At 42.9% G+C, this 12,666-nt stretch overlaps 1 protein-coding gene across 11 annotated transcripts in view; it reads right to left on the bottom strand.

The window, feature by feature from the left end:
- Window positions 1–1,476: 1,476 nt before the first annotated feature.
- The window catches only part of LOC1276686 (protein bric-a-brac 1), a 141,900-nt gene continuing 130,710 nt past the window's right edge, over window positions 1,477–12,666 (bottom strand). For 7 of the 11 annotated variants that reach the window (XM_061648172.1, XM_061648170.1, XM_061648171.1 and 4 more), the window contains exons 4-5: window positions 10,317–10,750; window positions 1,477–9,009 (exon numbers count right to left, since the gene is read on the bottom strand). In XM_061648172.1, the coding sequence (XP_061504156.1) occupies window positions 7,735–9,009; window positions 10,317–10,750 (1,709 nt within the window). In that variant the 3' untranslated portion in view covers window positions 1,477–7,734. Of the gene's footprint in view, window positions 9,031–10,316; window positions 10,751–12,666 lie in introns of all 11 variants that reach the window. The other 4 variants (XM_061648175.1, XM_556692.4, XM_061648178.1 and 1 more) reach the window with 3 other exon arrangements.

Here is a 12,666-nt window from a genome sequence, read left to right on the forward strand (position 1 = left end):
TGCTCATTCTTTTTTCTCAGTGGTCGCAAGTTCTTTTTCTTGGGGCTCCACGCGACCGCTTAGGGCCACTGCAGTGCTTCATTGGATACGATTTTATCGTACGTGCTGTAATTTGATTTTCGCTGGATTATTTAGATTGATTTGATTGTTTGGCTGAGTTTCATCGTTCAATGATTACAAAAAATTGAGATTTTTTCCTTCAAACCCAAATATATATACATCGCTATTTCTGGTCACTTTGCCCACAGGGCAAGGCGAGCTTTTGGCGGCCACCGTCGCAAAACCGTCGCAAAACGTCAAAACCGGCGTCGCATGTACTGCAAACCGACGTCGCCAGCGAGCGAAACTCGCAACGATTTGGAGGCGCTGGCGACGGTCGTTTTTGACGTTTTGCGACGGTTATTGACCCTTCGAGCGAGCTTTTGCCCTGCGGTCCAATGTGGCCAGATTATATCGGCAGGAGCACTGTTGAGAACGCAACCATTTAACCGTCTTGTGTACGACCAAAAAACTTTACGTAATCGTACAACCGCCTACCCGGCTAGGCCATACAATTTGTATGGAAGAATGATGTTTTTTGTGATTAAAAGAGTATATCTTTTGAATTTGTTGTAAGATTTGAATGAAAACTGTCTTATAGGTTCATAATAATGTTTTATTAGAATTAGAATAATTAGAATAATGTTATTAAAATTAGAATTTTAAAAATCCTATCAATATTTTTTTTTATCAAAAATGTGCAGTACCCAAGCGCCACAGATTAAGCTTAAACGACTGAAAAATCAAATATCTGTGATTTTCGGTAGGATAAATGGAAAATCGGTAGTTTTAGGGCGGTCATCTGTGAATCGGTAGGCATATAAAAAATCGGTAGGAATACAGATAAATCGGTATTTCTGGTCACTCTGATTCCGGCAGACAGTTGTTTGACAGCCGCTCGCATCGAGCCGCCTGTCAGCGCAGAGGTGCAGAGGTGACGTTCTCGGTCGTTTCATGCGGTGCCGTTGCCATCGGGATCCTTTCAGCTTGTAACGAGCGATAATGAGACATAAATAGAGTAGCAATTCGAAGCATTTTGAGAAGTGTGATATGGAACAGATTAAATAATTATTAACCCAACTAGCGGTTCACAGTTAAATGTTGATGTTTATTTACTGGTAACAATGCCCTTTGTAGTACATATGCGTACAGCATTGAACTGTACGTTGCGTGTATTGGTAGCCCGTTTGTCGCTTCAAAGAATCGATACGGCAGCCCAACAGAAACTTATAAAGATTATTCAAAAAAAAAAAACAAAAAAAGTAATTTTCAAATACTAAGAAGAGCAAATTATGAATCAAAAGCTTCATTAGGTGACATTTTTAAATTGAATAATGATTAAAAACCGAAAAACTTAGAGAACTACCTACCCTTCCACGTGTTTATCCATCTCCAACCACAGTTTCTCAATCTCAAAACAGCAACACACATGAATTATTTGCATTTTTTAAACTATATTTTATATCGAATAAATTGGTACACTGTGACAAATAGCCAACTAATGATTATGATAAACTGTGTTTTTGTTTGTTTGTTTGTTTGTTTTGCTTTCGGTGTGAATGTTTAGCAGCATGATACGATTTTCCTGTGTTCGTTTTATTTTGCTGTTTTTTTTGTTACTTCTTTTGCTTAATTCGTTTCCATCTCATTTGTTTTTGCCAGATGAGAGTGTAGTTATTTTATTTGATTGTGGTTTTGCTGCTGTAGCTGCTGTGTATGTGTATTTCTTGTGGATGTGCTGTACTACATCCATCGTTCACAATGATGATCGATTAGTACTTAGGTATGTCCCACTGTTCCTAGCCTGCTCTCATACCATGGGTTCTCGGGTGTACCATTTTCAGCCACTGCTTCAAATCAATAATTAGGTAAGATTGCGTATTTTTGTTTTTTTTTTTTGCGCGCATGCATAAAAATAGTACTACCCATCGGGATTTGGATTTCTCTCTCTCTCTCTCTCTCTCTCTCTCTCTCTCTCTTTCCCTTTCGCTTCGTTATAACAACGGCTTTTTTACGCATACAGCTACCGTTTCCACTCTCTTTCTACCCCCCATGCACGTACAGTATAAAAATGTGCACTTAAACGATAGCTCATAAAAAAATACATAATAACTTAGGCAATAGAAAATAAAATTCAACAGACACTTGTATAAATTAAACTTCAGCACACTGCAAGCAAACTATGCTGCCAGCAACGCGCGCGCCCAAGGAAGGATATGGGATCCATATACAGTTATCAAGGATGAATGGCTATCGCTTCTAAACATCCGTTTTGCTTGGGATTGGTTGGATTGGTTCGAATTGCTTTATCGTTTTGTGCGTTAAATTCTGAAACAGTTCAATCGCTCTCCCTCTCTCTCTCTTTCTCTCTTGCTCACGTATTTCTTTTGCACAATGCGTACTATTAACTATATCGGTATACATTTGCCATTACCGTCTAACTTCCCCCTAGTAGTAAAAGTAGCTGTAGTAGTGGTAGTAATAGTACTAGTAGTAGTTGTAGTAAAAATAGTCACTACAGTATTACTAAAGCAAATTATTCCGATGTATAATAAATAAACTCTGCTATTAAGATAAGTAGGAGTCGATCCTTCCAGTAATAATAATATTAAAACAAACAAAAAAACATGATTCCCATTTTCCTCACCTCACCCCCAAGACTCTCGAGAGGCATTTAAAGTGCGTATCGGTGCGCGTGTTTGTTGTGTGTTAAAAGTCGTAAATCATCTCTAGAAAATAGTAACAACACAGAACATACATGTATATATATCTAGCCATTTTCTTTAACTGTCCCTATGCGTTACAGTGCAAAAATCAAGAACAGAGAAATGCACATTAAATTATACACTAAACAAATAAAAGAGTTGGTAGAGCTTCATTCAACCAGTTAAGCCTCGCCTCGATGGAAGGTTGGATTTAGAGGGTGGGATGGCTTATTTTTGGACTACATTTGTACATTGATTGGGAATTAGAGCATGGTAGTGATGGAGATGGTGAGATGGTTTGGGATGGGGGTAGATTTAAATGTTTTTTTTTTTAAATTATACAAGATTTTTTAATATATTTAGTCGTTTTGTTTTTCACTATAAATTGCACGGCGACGCTCGAACGTCGTTCTACGTGGCTAGCTTTCCATTACAAAGACAAACCCATACATAGCCTGTCTGTGCCTGTAGTGTAAGGGGGGCGCGGTGTGTGTCTGTGATGTTTTGCGGGTAGTTGGTAGCGAACGTGTGATAATTCATTTAAATTAACCTAAACAAATACCAATTACATCGGCTACATTACACTGCTATGTACTATCGCACGATCGGGCTATGATTTGCATCACCGTTTATTAACGTTTCTGTAGTTTTGCTATATATGTTTGTGTGGTTGTGTGTGCTTGTTTATGGTTTTTGCTTTTGCGCTCCAAACAAACGCCCTCTAGTGGCGGAAGTTTGGTTCGTTTGGGGCTGTTGTTGCTGCTGCTTAGTGGTCACTTTACCTCCTTTGAGACACTTAGAGACAGTTGTTCAATTATAGCAGGCTGAAAATAGCCACCAAATAAAAAAAAAACCCGAGAGAATATACAGACAAAAAAGCAATAAATTATCAAACACGATAAGCGATTGCGTTGAAATGCGCTCACACAACCAAGTCCTGTTGATGATTGTTTTGTTTTTCTTCTTCCTTTTCTTTTTCTTCTTTATGTAGGTTAGTAGTACATGCGCACAGCGATGATATTGATCGCTCAGTTACGATCATTTACTATCTTTCATCTCACAATTATTTGCTTCTTCTTTTACTCTCATTTTTGCGTATTTCAACAGCTACACAATTGTGCTGTTATGGTTTTCATCTTTCTTGTTCTTGTCTTGACACCTTTCTTTTCATCTTTTCTCATCCATTTGTTGTGTGTGTTTGTATTTATTTGTTTGTTTGTTTGTTTGTTTGTTTGTTTGTTTGTTTGTTAAGTATTTCTATTCCATTTTACACATACATTTATGAAGTTTAGCTAATATTCCCTTTTTTTTTGTTGCTGAGCTGCTTTGCTGTTTGAGGGGAGGTTGGGTGATTATTATTCTGATTTGCTTGTGTTTTGTTGCTATTTGTTTGAACATGTTCCACCCCCTGCACTGTCGTCAGCAGGGGTGGGGGGACTGCTAGATTCGTATCGAAACAGCTGGGTGGATGTAATCATTCACATTTCCTATATGAGATCATTCAAAGAGCGGGGGTTGACATCCATAATGCGTAAACTATTGTTGGTTATTGATGTTCTGTTTTTATGTTGCAGAAAGAAAGGTCCTGTTTGTTGCTTGCTGTACCGGGCTTTGCTCTCTCATGTGACGTATGTGTATGTGTCCTATGTGATAATTTTTGGTTTTTGTTCTGCTTTGTCGTATACCGGCGCATACTCGTAATGCGATAAAAGGGTATGCGTACGTGTTAGAGACTCAATGCGGCTAGCGTTGTAAACTTAAGCGCTGTTTTGCTTGTGTCGCTTGTACAACGTAATAAGGGGGTGGATGGTGTCTGTACGATTGTGCCATGAGCATAGGTAATAGAATTTTGTTATGATCGCTTACTTATTCACACGATTTGGTTGTTATAGGTTCTGAAACAGCAGATCTCCGGCAAATTATAGTTCATTTTTTAGTTGTTGCATTCTTGTTTGAGGGGTTGTTTTAGCAAATGTTGCAAAACATCATGACTGTTGTTGGGATTTTGCTTGTTTTTTTGTTTTCACAGGTTTTCCTCATTTGTACAGAGCTGGATGTTTTTTGTTTTTTGTTTTGGAGTAACATAAATGCCTTAAAACAATTTTCTTTAATTTTGACTTTAAAAATTTTGGTCTGAACGGTTACTGAAGCAAACTTTGTCTTACGTACGCCTTCTTAGAGTACATCTTTACCCATTGCTTGTGTATGATTTAATAATTTTTAAAAGATCTCTCATTCTTTTCTTCTCCCTAACTCTCTCGCACATCTCACTGTCCTCGTACAGTGCACTGGAACAATCAACAGAAAAACGAAACGAATACACTCTATATCTGACTTTGATTTTGATACATAGATTTACCGGTTTGCCGAAAAGTTTTGTAACAATTTTTGTATTCTCCTGCACCAGTTTACTCACTATAAAACTAACAACTACACCAGCCACTCGTGTTTCGCCATTGTGGTATTATTGGTTTGCTTTCTTTCACTTTCTTCACCGTGTTCAGTTCACCGTAGTTTCACCCGGTTGGTTTATAGATTTGTGGTTTTTTGTTTCTGTTTTCTTTCTCTTTTGTTTTCTCTTTCTCTCTCTTTCTGTTACACGCTTCGTAAAGGGAAGTGGAAGGCACTTTTGTCTCTTTGTCTCTTTCGTTTTCTTTCCCGCTCTTTTCACTGCGCCTTTTGTCCAAAGGTTACTACTACTCCTTTTTTCTTCGCCGTGTTTCTCTTCTTTTTGTTACACTCCTTGTATCGTTTTTTGGTACGATTTGTGTTTCCTTTAAGCGCTCACCTGCGCGGTACGCAAAATTTAAATATACCTCTTTTCTGCTACTATAATTTTGTATCATTCTTTTCGCGTTAATAATTTTGTTAAATTTTGCATAAAATTTTGTTACTCTCTCCTTGCCAAAAACAGGGGTTTTGTTCGCAATTTTTTTGCGATTGTTATTACTTTGTTTTCTTCTACTTCTTGTTTTTTCTTATGTTTCTTCGCTTTTTTGAACACATAGGCCGAAAGGTTGCTTGTATTTTTGTCGTAATAAATTTTTGCTACTTTGTTGCTACTTTTGCCTAAACGTTTTCACCTTTTCGCCAAAAATTTTTTTATGTTTTTTTTGCCAAAAAATGGTAACATGCTTAGCCTTTTTAAGAGGAAGAGGGGCGTCCGGGCAGGGGTCCGTGATACTTTAAGGGGTTCCGTCCGAAAAGAGGAGCGTTCGTTCCTTGGCTTGTTTTGTAGTTTTGCAGCAGTTTTGGTTTACTTCGCTAGTTAGTTCTCTGCCAAAAACTTGTTGCAAATCGTGCCTGTTTTTGTTTTGTTCCTTCCATTTTTCCTTCTTGTTTGTGCTTTTGTATTGGGTTTTTCTTCGGTCCGGTTTGCTGGTGCCGGTTAGCCATTTTTTTCATCACAACGAACCTGGTGGTAGCAGTTTAGTGCACACGGTCGTAGTGCAACGTAAAATTGGGAACGCAAAATTCAATTAACTAAACAACGTATTCGTTCCATGTTCCATTCTTCCATTATTTTTTTTTCGAGGATTGCTTCAGCTCACTCGGCCGAAAAATGCTTCAATCTAAAAGGCCTAAAAGGTTGGATTGTTGTTCTCTTACTTTTTCTCTCTCTCTATTCTTCTCTCTCTTTCTTCTTCCTTCTTTTTTTATAGCAATGTGTTACTCTGTTTTGTCCTTTTTGCTAAACTATTTGTTTGTTTGTTTGTTTGTTTCAGTTTCGCTTCATCTCCGTCCATTGATAAGGTAGCCGAAAGTATTAGTAGAGATTTCTTTTTTCCCCCTTTCTTTATCTCCTCTTTTTACTTTGTTTTTTTTTTTAAGGTCTGAAAGTTTGGCATTATAAATGTGTTCGCTCGTGTACAAAATAGTTCCTAGCTCATGTTTTTCTTTTTCTTTTTTAATTTTGCTCTCTTCCGCCTGCAAGGTATGCAATTCAAATCGCTCCTCAACGCACAATTCGGTGATCTTACAAAGCCGATCACAGCTTTTCAGAGTAGAACTTGACTGTTTGAGCTTGAATTATTCCACAACCAGCGAGAATGCAGGCGTGCAGGTGTCGCTTGCTCTCTATTTGTTTGCTTTTGTTGTTAAACTTTCAATACCGTTTGTTTTGTTTTGTTTTTTTTTGTACACACATTAGTTAGAAGTCATGATGCAAGTTTGAATCTTTTGCCCCTTTTACGTTGTAATGGTTTCATTTTTAAAATTATTATTTCCTTCCTCTTTCTCTTTTTCACCTTTCTAAAGGACTGTTCCGTTCCTTTTCCGGCTACGTTAGCGCTTAGGACACGGCAGTTCTTTTTCACCGTTTTGCGATAAGATTGATGACAGTTTGGAATGTAAGATTCCATTTTACATGTTTTGCCAATCGTGTGCATTCTATCTGTGCCTCTCTTTCTCTTTGTGTTCCTTGCCTTTCGTCTCTTTTTCGCTCCCAATATTCTTTCGCCTTATTGCACACAAATTCTTATCTGGGAGGGTGATTTTCTTCTCCATTTTTTATCTCTTGGCTCATTGCTCTGCTCCTCCCATACACCACCTGTCACACGTATACACACACACACACACACAAACACACAATGTTGGAAGCATGTCCCCCATGTTTGTAAGTTGCAGTTGTTTCCCGTCCCCCCGATGGGAAACTGTCCAAATAAATACTGTGTTTAGTGTATATATGTATATATATGCTCACAACTACAATTAATGCCTACACGTGGAAGCGAAATGGGGCGAGCCGGGCAACGGGGGAGGGGCCCTTTATGACCCACTCGCGACGCCACCGCACCAGGGAGAAGACTTGTGGGAACTCCCGCCAGAGCGCTCTTCCGCTTAAATATATCACATATTAAAAATTGTCTAAACTTAAAAGACCGACCGATAGAGGGAGCCACCGATGGCGCCCAGTACGGGGTGGGATAGCGGTGCGGGGTGCTGGTGGATGTGTATGTGCTTGTGTGCCTGTGTGCGTCATGGAGCCGGTTTAATCGCCCCGACACTCGGTCAGCGGTTCCACCTTGATGGAGGCCGTCGGCCGTACCGCCGTGTCCTTGTAGTCGGGCACGCGGGACGGTGGGCAGGCGGCCCGCGTCGTCGCTACCAGCGCCGCAATGTCCTGATCCTGGAACAGGTGCTCGGGTCGCGGTGGGGACGAGTTGCTGGTGTAGCCGGTGGACGGTGCTCCACCGCCCCGGGACGGCGGTTTGCTGCCGTACGGGGGCGGCACGTGCAGCCGCACATCCTCGGGCCCGGGCTGGGTGCCGCCGGCCCCGAGCGCCAGATTGACGGCCGGTTCCATCGCCAGCCCGATCGGGGAGGCGAGCGGGCTCTCGTCGGGGCTGTTGCTGATGCGTAGGTCGTGTGCCGAGCCGGGCGAACCGAGCTTCGTTATGCTGAGGGCGCCCGACGCGCCGCCCGAACCCACCAGATGGGACAGTGGGTTGTGGTGCGGCAGATGGTGCGCATGTCCGTGGTGCGGCTGGTGGTGGTGCTGGTGGTGATGCTGCTGCTGATGGTGCGGATGGGACAGATGGGCCGGGTGCTGGTGGTTCAGGGACGAGCCGGCACTGCTGGAAGGTGACGATCGGTGGATGCTGCCGGCGGAACTGCTGCTGCGGCCCGTCTCGCCGGCGGCCAGATTGGAGCGGGCCGTCATCGCACGGTCCCGGGCACCGGGCGGTGTCGCCCGGGACATACCGCCCCCAGATCCACCACCAAGCCCTACGCCGCCGCCGCCACCGCCGCCGTGATGCTGCAGCTCGTGCTCCTTCGCCAGCCCGCTCGAACCGGCGGGCGAACCCAGGCGCGGCATCTGAATGCCGGCGCCCGAGCCGCCATTGTTGTTACCGTGCCCGGTCGATGGGACGGCCGGTGAGCCCATCTTCGGGAGCGGGATGGCACCGCTCGAGCCACCGCCGCCGCCACCCCCGCTCGGTCCACCGGCGGCGGATGCGTTCGAGGCGGCGGCTGCGGCGGCGGCGGCCGCTGCCGCTGCCGGATGCATGCTCAGGTTGGGCGGTGTGCCACAGTGGGACGGTAGGTTGAAGCCGGCCGCCGCCACGAGATTGGCGGCGTCCGGGTGGTGCTGGGCGGCCGCCACCATATTGCACATCTGCTGGCGGACGGCGGCCACGGTGGCGGCTGTCAGCGCGTCCTGCGACATGCCGTCCGGGACGTTGGTGCCGGTCGCCACGGAGGGTAGCTGACCGTTCGGTGCGGTCGGTCCGTAGCTCAGGGGGTTGTCTTGAAAGGGAAAAGGCTGGAAGGATTCGATAAGTTACTAAAAAAAGAACGTATAAATGGATAAAGATCAGCGCAACGGAAAGGGGGGAATGGTCAGCTGTTGGTCGCCTTTGAGGTTGGCGGCTCAATCAAAGCAACAAGAGTACTTGACTTGAAGCTTAGTAGATAATCCAATTAACGTTGAGAGTGTGCAAAAAGCATTAGTTCCAATAGAGGTTAACGAATTCCAATCACCAATTAGAATTGAAGCGTTTATAAGCCACTTTTCAAATTCAATCTGACAGATTTTCATATAGTATATACCTGATAGTAGTAGATTGTCAAATAATAAAAGCAATGTAAACCAAGCAAATGTGTTGAAAATCATATGGACGAAATAGAAAACATGAAATAACAAAATTATCTTTTAAGCAATAAAAATTATCTTTGAATTATAGAAAAATGAATCATAATGCATCGCGGAAGAAATAAGACTTGTGAAACGTTTTTACAGGGTTTTCCAAGTCACTGTCTAATGTGATCAGCATTACAGGTTTTTCTAATGCACTTTTGAGTGTGCACATCATTACTCACCGCCTGCAAGATGTTTTTCACCAGCTGTCACATATTGTATTGGCATCACAATCTAAATTTTAGTTCAACACATCACAAAGAACTGTCAAACTCAACTCAGTTTGAGTCGTGTTGAAAATCATGTGGAATAACTGAACAATGTATTGTGATGAAAATACAACATTAGACAGTTGTTGAAAAACATCTCGCAAGCAATGAAAAATGAATTAGATATTGGAAATTGACTCAAAAATCCTGCATTCACTGCTTGCAATATGTTTTACAACAGCTGTCACGTGTTGTTATTGCATCACACTAAAATGTCCATCCTTCCGCATGATTTTCAACACTTCACAAAGAACTGTCAAACTCAGTCCAGCTTGCGATGTGTTGAAAATCTTGCGAGAGAATTAAAAAAATGTTTGTGATGCAAATACAACATTTGATCTCTGTTGAAAAACATCTTGCATTCAATGAAAAGTAATATTGATATTGGAAATTGGAAACTCGGAAAACCCTGTATGACGAGAAAGAAGGATAGAAAGTAGGAAAGATAATGTAAAAAGAACCTTAACAGTATTCACCTATGTGTATTACGATTAGAAACATTGTAAAATTTAAGAAAAGGTGTTTTGTTTTCATTTTTATTGCAAATTTAAACAATTTCATGTGCAACCATTCCCCCCCCCCCCCCAAAAGGAAAGAGACAGTGGAGGAGCGTGTGCGTGCGTGAGTCACTTCACAAAACAAAAATCCGCGAATTGAACGTACCCCCATGGTGTTGGCGCTACTTACAGAGTGTCGGCCGTACATCATCGGCTCCTCCTTCATCTCTTTGGCATCGCGAAAGACGACACTCTTGATGACGCCCTTGATGTGGTCGTCCGGCCAGATGCCGAGCAGTATGCGCTGCGGTCGACCGCGACCCTTCGGCCGCAGATCCGTACCGCCGTCGATCGACGGACCGAGCATGTTGTGCACCCGGTTCGCGTACAGCACGAACGTCGGGTAGGGGATGTCGTACTTGCGGGCCGCCTGCGACAGCGACAGGCCCTCCTTCAGCACGCTGAAGATCGCTTCGGCCATCGTTTCCGGGCGCCAGGACTTTAGCGGGCCGCGCTCGCGAAAGCGCAGATGATGGATCAGGTTCTGGCTGTTCCAGCACTTCTGCCACATCGACTGCAGCTGGTATTGGTAACTTTCTGCTGTTGGGTTTGAATCGTCGGGAGAAAGAAGAAAAACGGTAATGTATAATTAGTGCAAAAGATAGGACCAATAGGGATGCGAAAAGAGGTGTAAATATTTGGTGTGAATATACAAAAAAAAACAATGTTGTATGATGATTTCCAAATTAAAAGGAGAGATAAGAAAGCAGCGTTTAATTAAAAGTCAATCAAAAGCGAACAGGAGAAGTAACAGTAAAAGAAGAGAATAAAAACAACCCATCAGAACTTTATTAAATATGACGAATGTAGCAGTAAACAACACAAAACGAAAGGAGAAAAAAAAAAGAAGATACAAATCCTCAAATGAGAAACAAAACACGCAAAAGCAAACGATTAAAAAGACAGTGAAAAGAAACAAAACCAAAATCAATCGCCTGTCAAAAGACCGATATATTTATTGAGCAACAAAAAGAAAATGGGAAAATAGACTCGAAACGAGTCACAACATACACACACACGATTAATCAATGAATAAAACAAATGAAAACGAATGCCGGAGCGGCAGAAACGCCACTCTCCCACGTCAATCGTTTGCGGGTTTTTCACGCCGCCTGGTTTTGGGGAGGGGCGGGGGGGACCAAACGCCCCAAACGTGCGGCTCTTAAGTGATCCGGTGCTTTTTTGACACATTAGCCGAATTAAAGTCATGAAATTATAATTGACCGAAATATTGCGGCCTTCTTGCTTCGCACGGACGGACCAGCCAAAAATTGGGCCCGTCAACCAGCGTGTGTGTGTGTGTGTGTGGTTATTGTTTGGCTTTGTCCGTGGACTACGCACTGCATTATAGAAAAGGTGCACTTTTTATTTGCGGGCATTTTCCGACTGTCTTTTGGGTTTTGTTTTGAAGTCGCAACACAATAACTGTGGCATGTTTTTGACCGATTCTTATACCATGTCCCAAAAAAAGGGGCATAAAAGCAGTGATATTTTAAAATTCACCATAAAACATGACAAGGGAGCAGGACCTTTCGCTCTCTCTTTATCCCGGCTGTATGACATTTGTTCGTTTGCATTGTGTGAATGTGTGGTTAAACTGTTTGGCGATAAAAGCGGAGGAAAAAAAACGGATGGCGAAACCCTCTGGAAGGTGCATTCCGGTGAACTTTCGAGAGCGAGATTAAATGCTCTGTGTGTGTGAGTGTTTGAAGGGTGCTAGGGAGTGTCAAACGGCTTCATTTCTCAAGTCCCCGTTCCGCCAAAGGACGATGGAGATGGCCACAAAAACCGCAAACCACCAGCCTTGGCAGGACCTGGTAAGGCACCCTGTGGGAAGTGGACCTTGCTGTGGCTTTAGGAAGGTTTGAGGTCGTGTTGGTAAGTCATTTTGGCGAGTGTTTCCACAAGTAATTGAGTAATATTGAGTGTTGGATTTGATTTCTGATTTATTGTTAATTTTTTTTTAGCTACAAAATACTAAACTCAACCCAATCTCCAGTGAGCACCGATTATGCTCATGCTTTATTCACATACACACTCTCTCTCTCTCTCTCTCTCTCTCTCTCTCTCTCTCTCATTCGCACTCCACCTTTTACTGCATCCGTTGCTGCTGCTGCTGCTGCAGCATTAATAATTGCACAATTTAATGTGCAAACGTGTCACACAGCCACGGTCGGCCGTTGCGGTACTACGAAAAGCGGATAACAATTTTCCCGGCTGTCGAACTTTATTCTTCGTGCGGTGGGCAAACATAGGAACCTTTCCCCTTTGCCTCCCCTCTGTATCTGTGTGTGTGTGTGTGTGTGTTATATGTTGATCTTTGCTCGCACACCTAAACGCACTCATTGCCCTTTAGGGGTAGAGGATTTATATTTGACAGCCAGGTTGGACACCTTTCGATTGGTTGTGGTCAACAAAAGGGGTACTTGCTCGCCGAATTGAACAGCTAGGACAGC

Source organism: Anopheles gambiae, chromosome 2 (assembly GCF_943734735.2).
Source record: "Anopheles gambiae chromosome 2, idAnoGambNW_F1_1, whole genome shotgun sequence".
Lineage (NCBI taxonomy): Eukaryota > Metazoa > Arthropoda > Insecta > Diptera > Culicidae > Anopheles > Anopheles gambiae.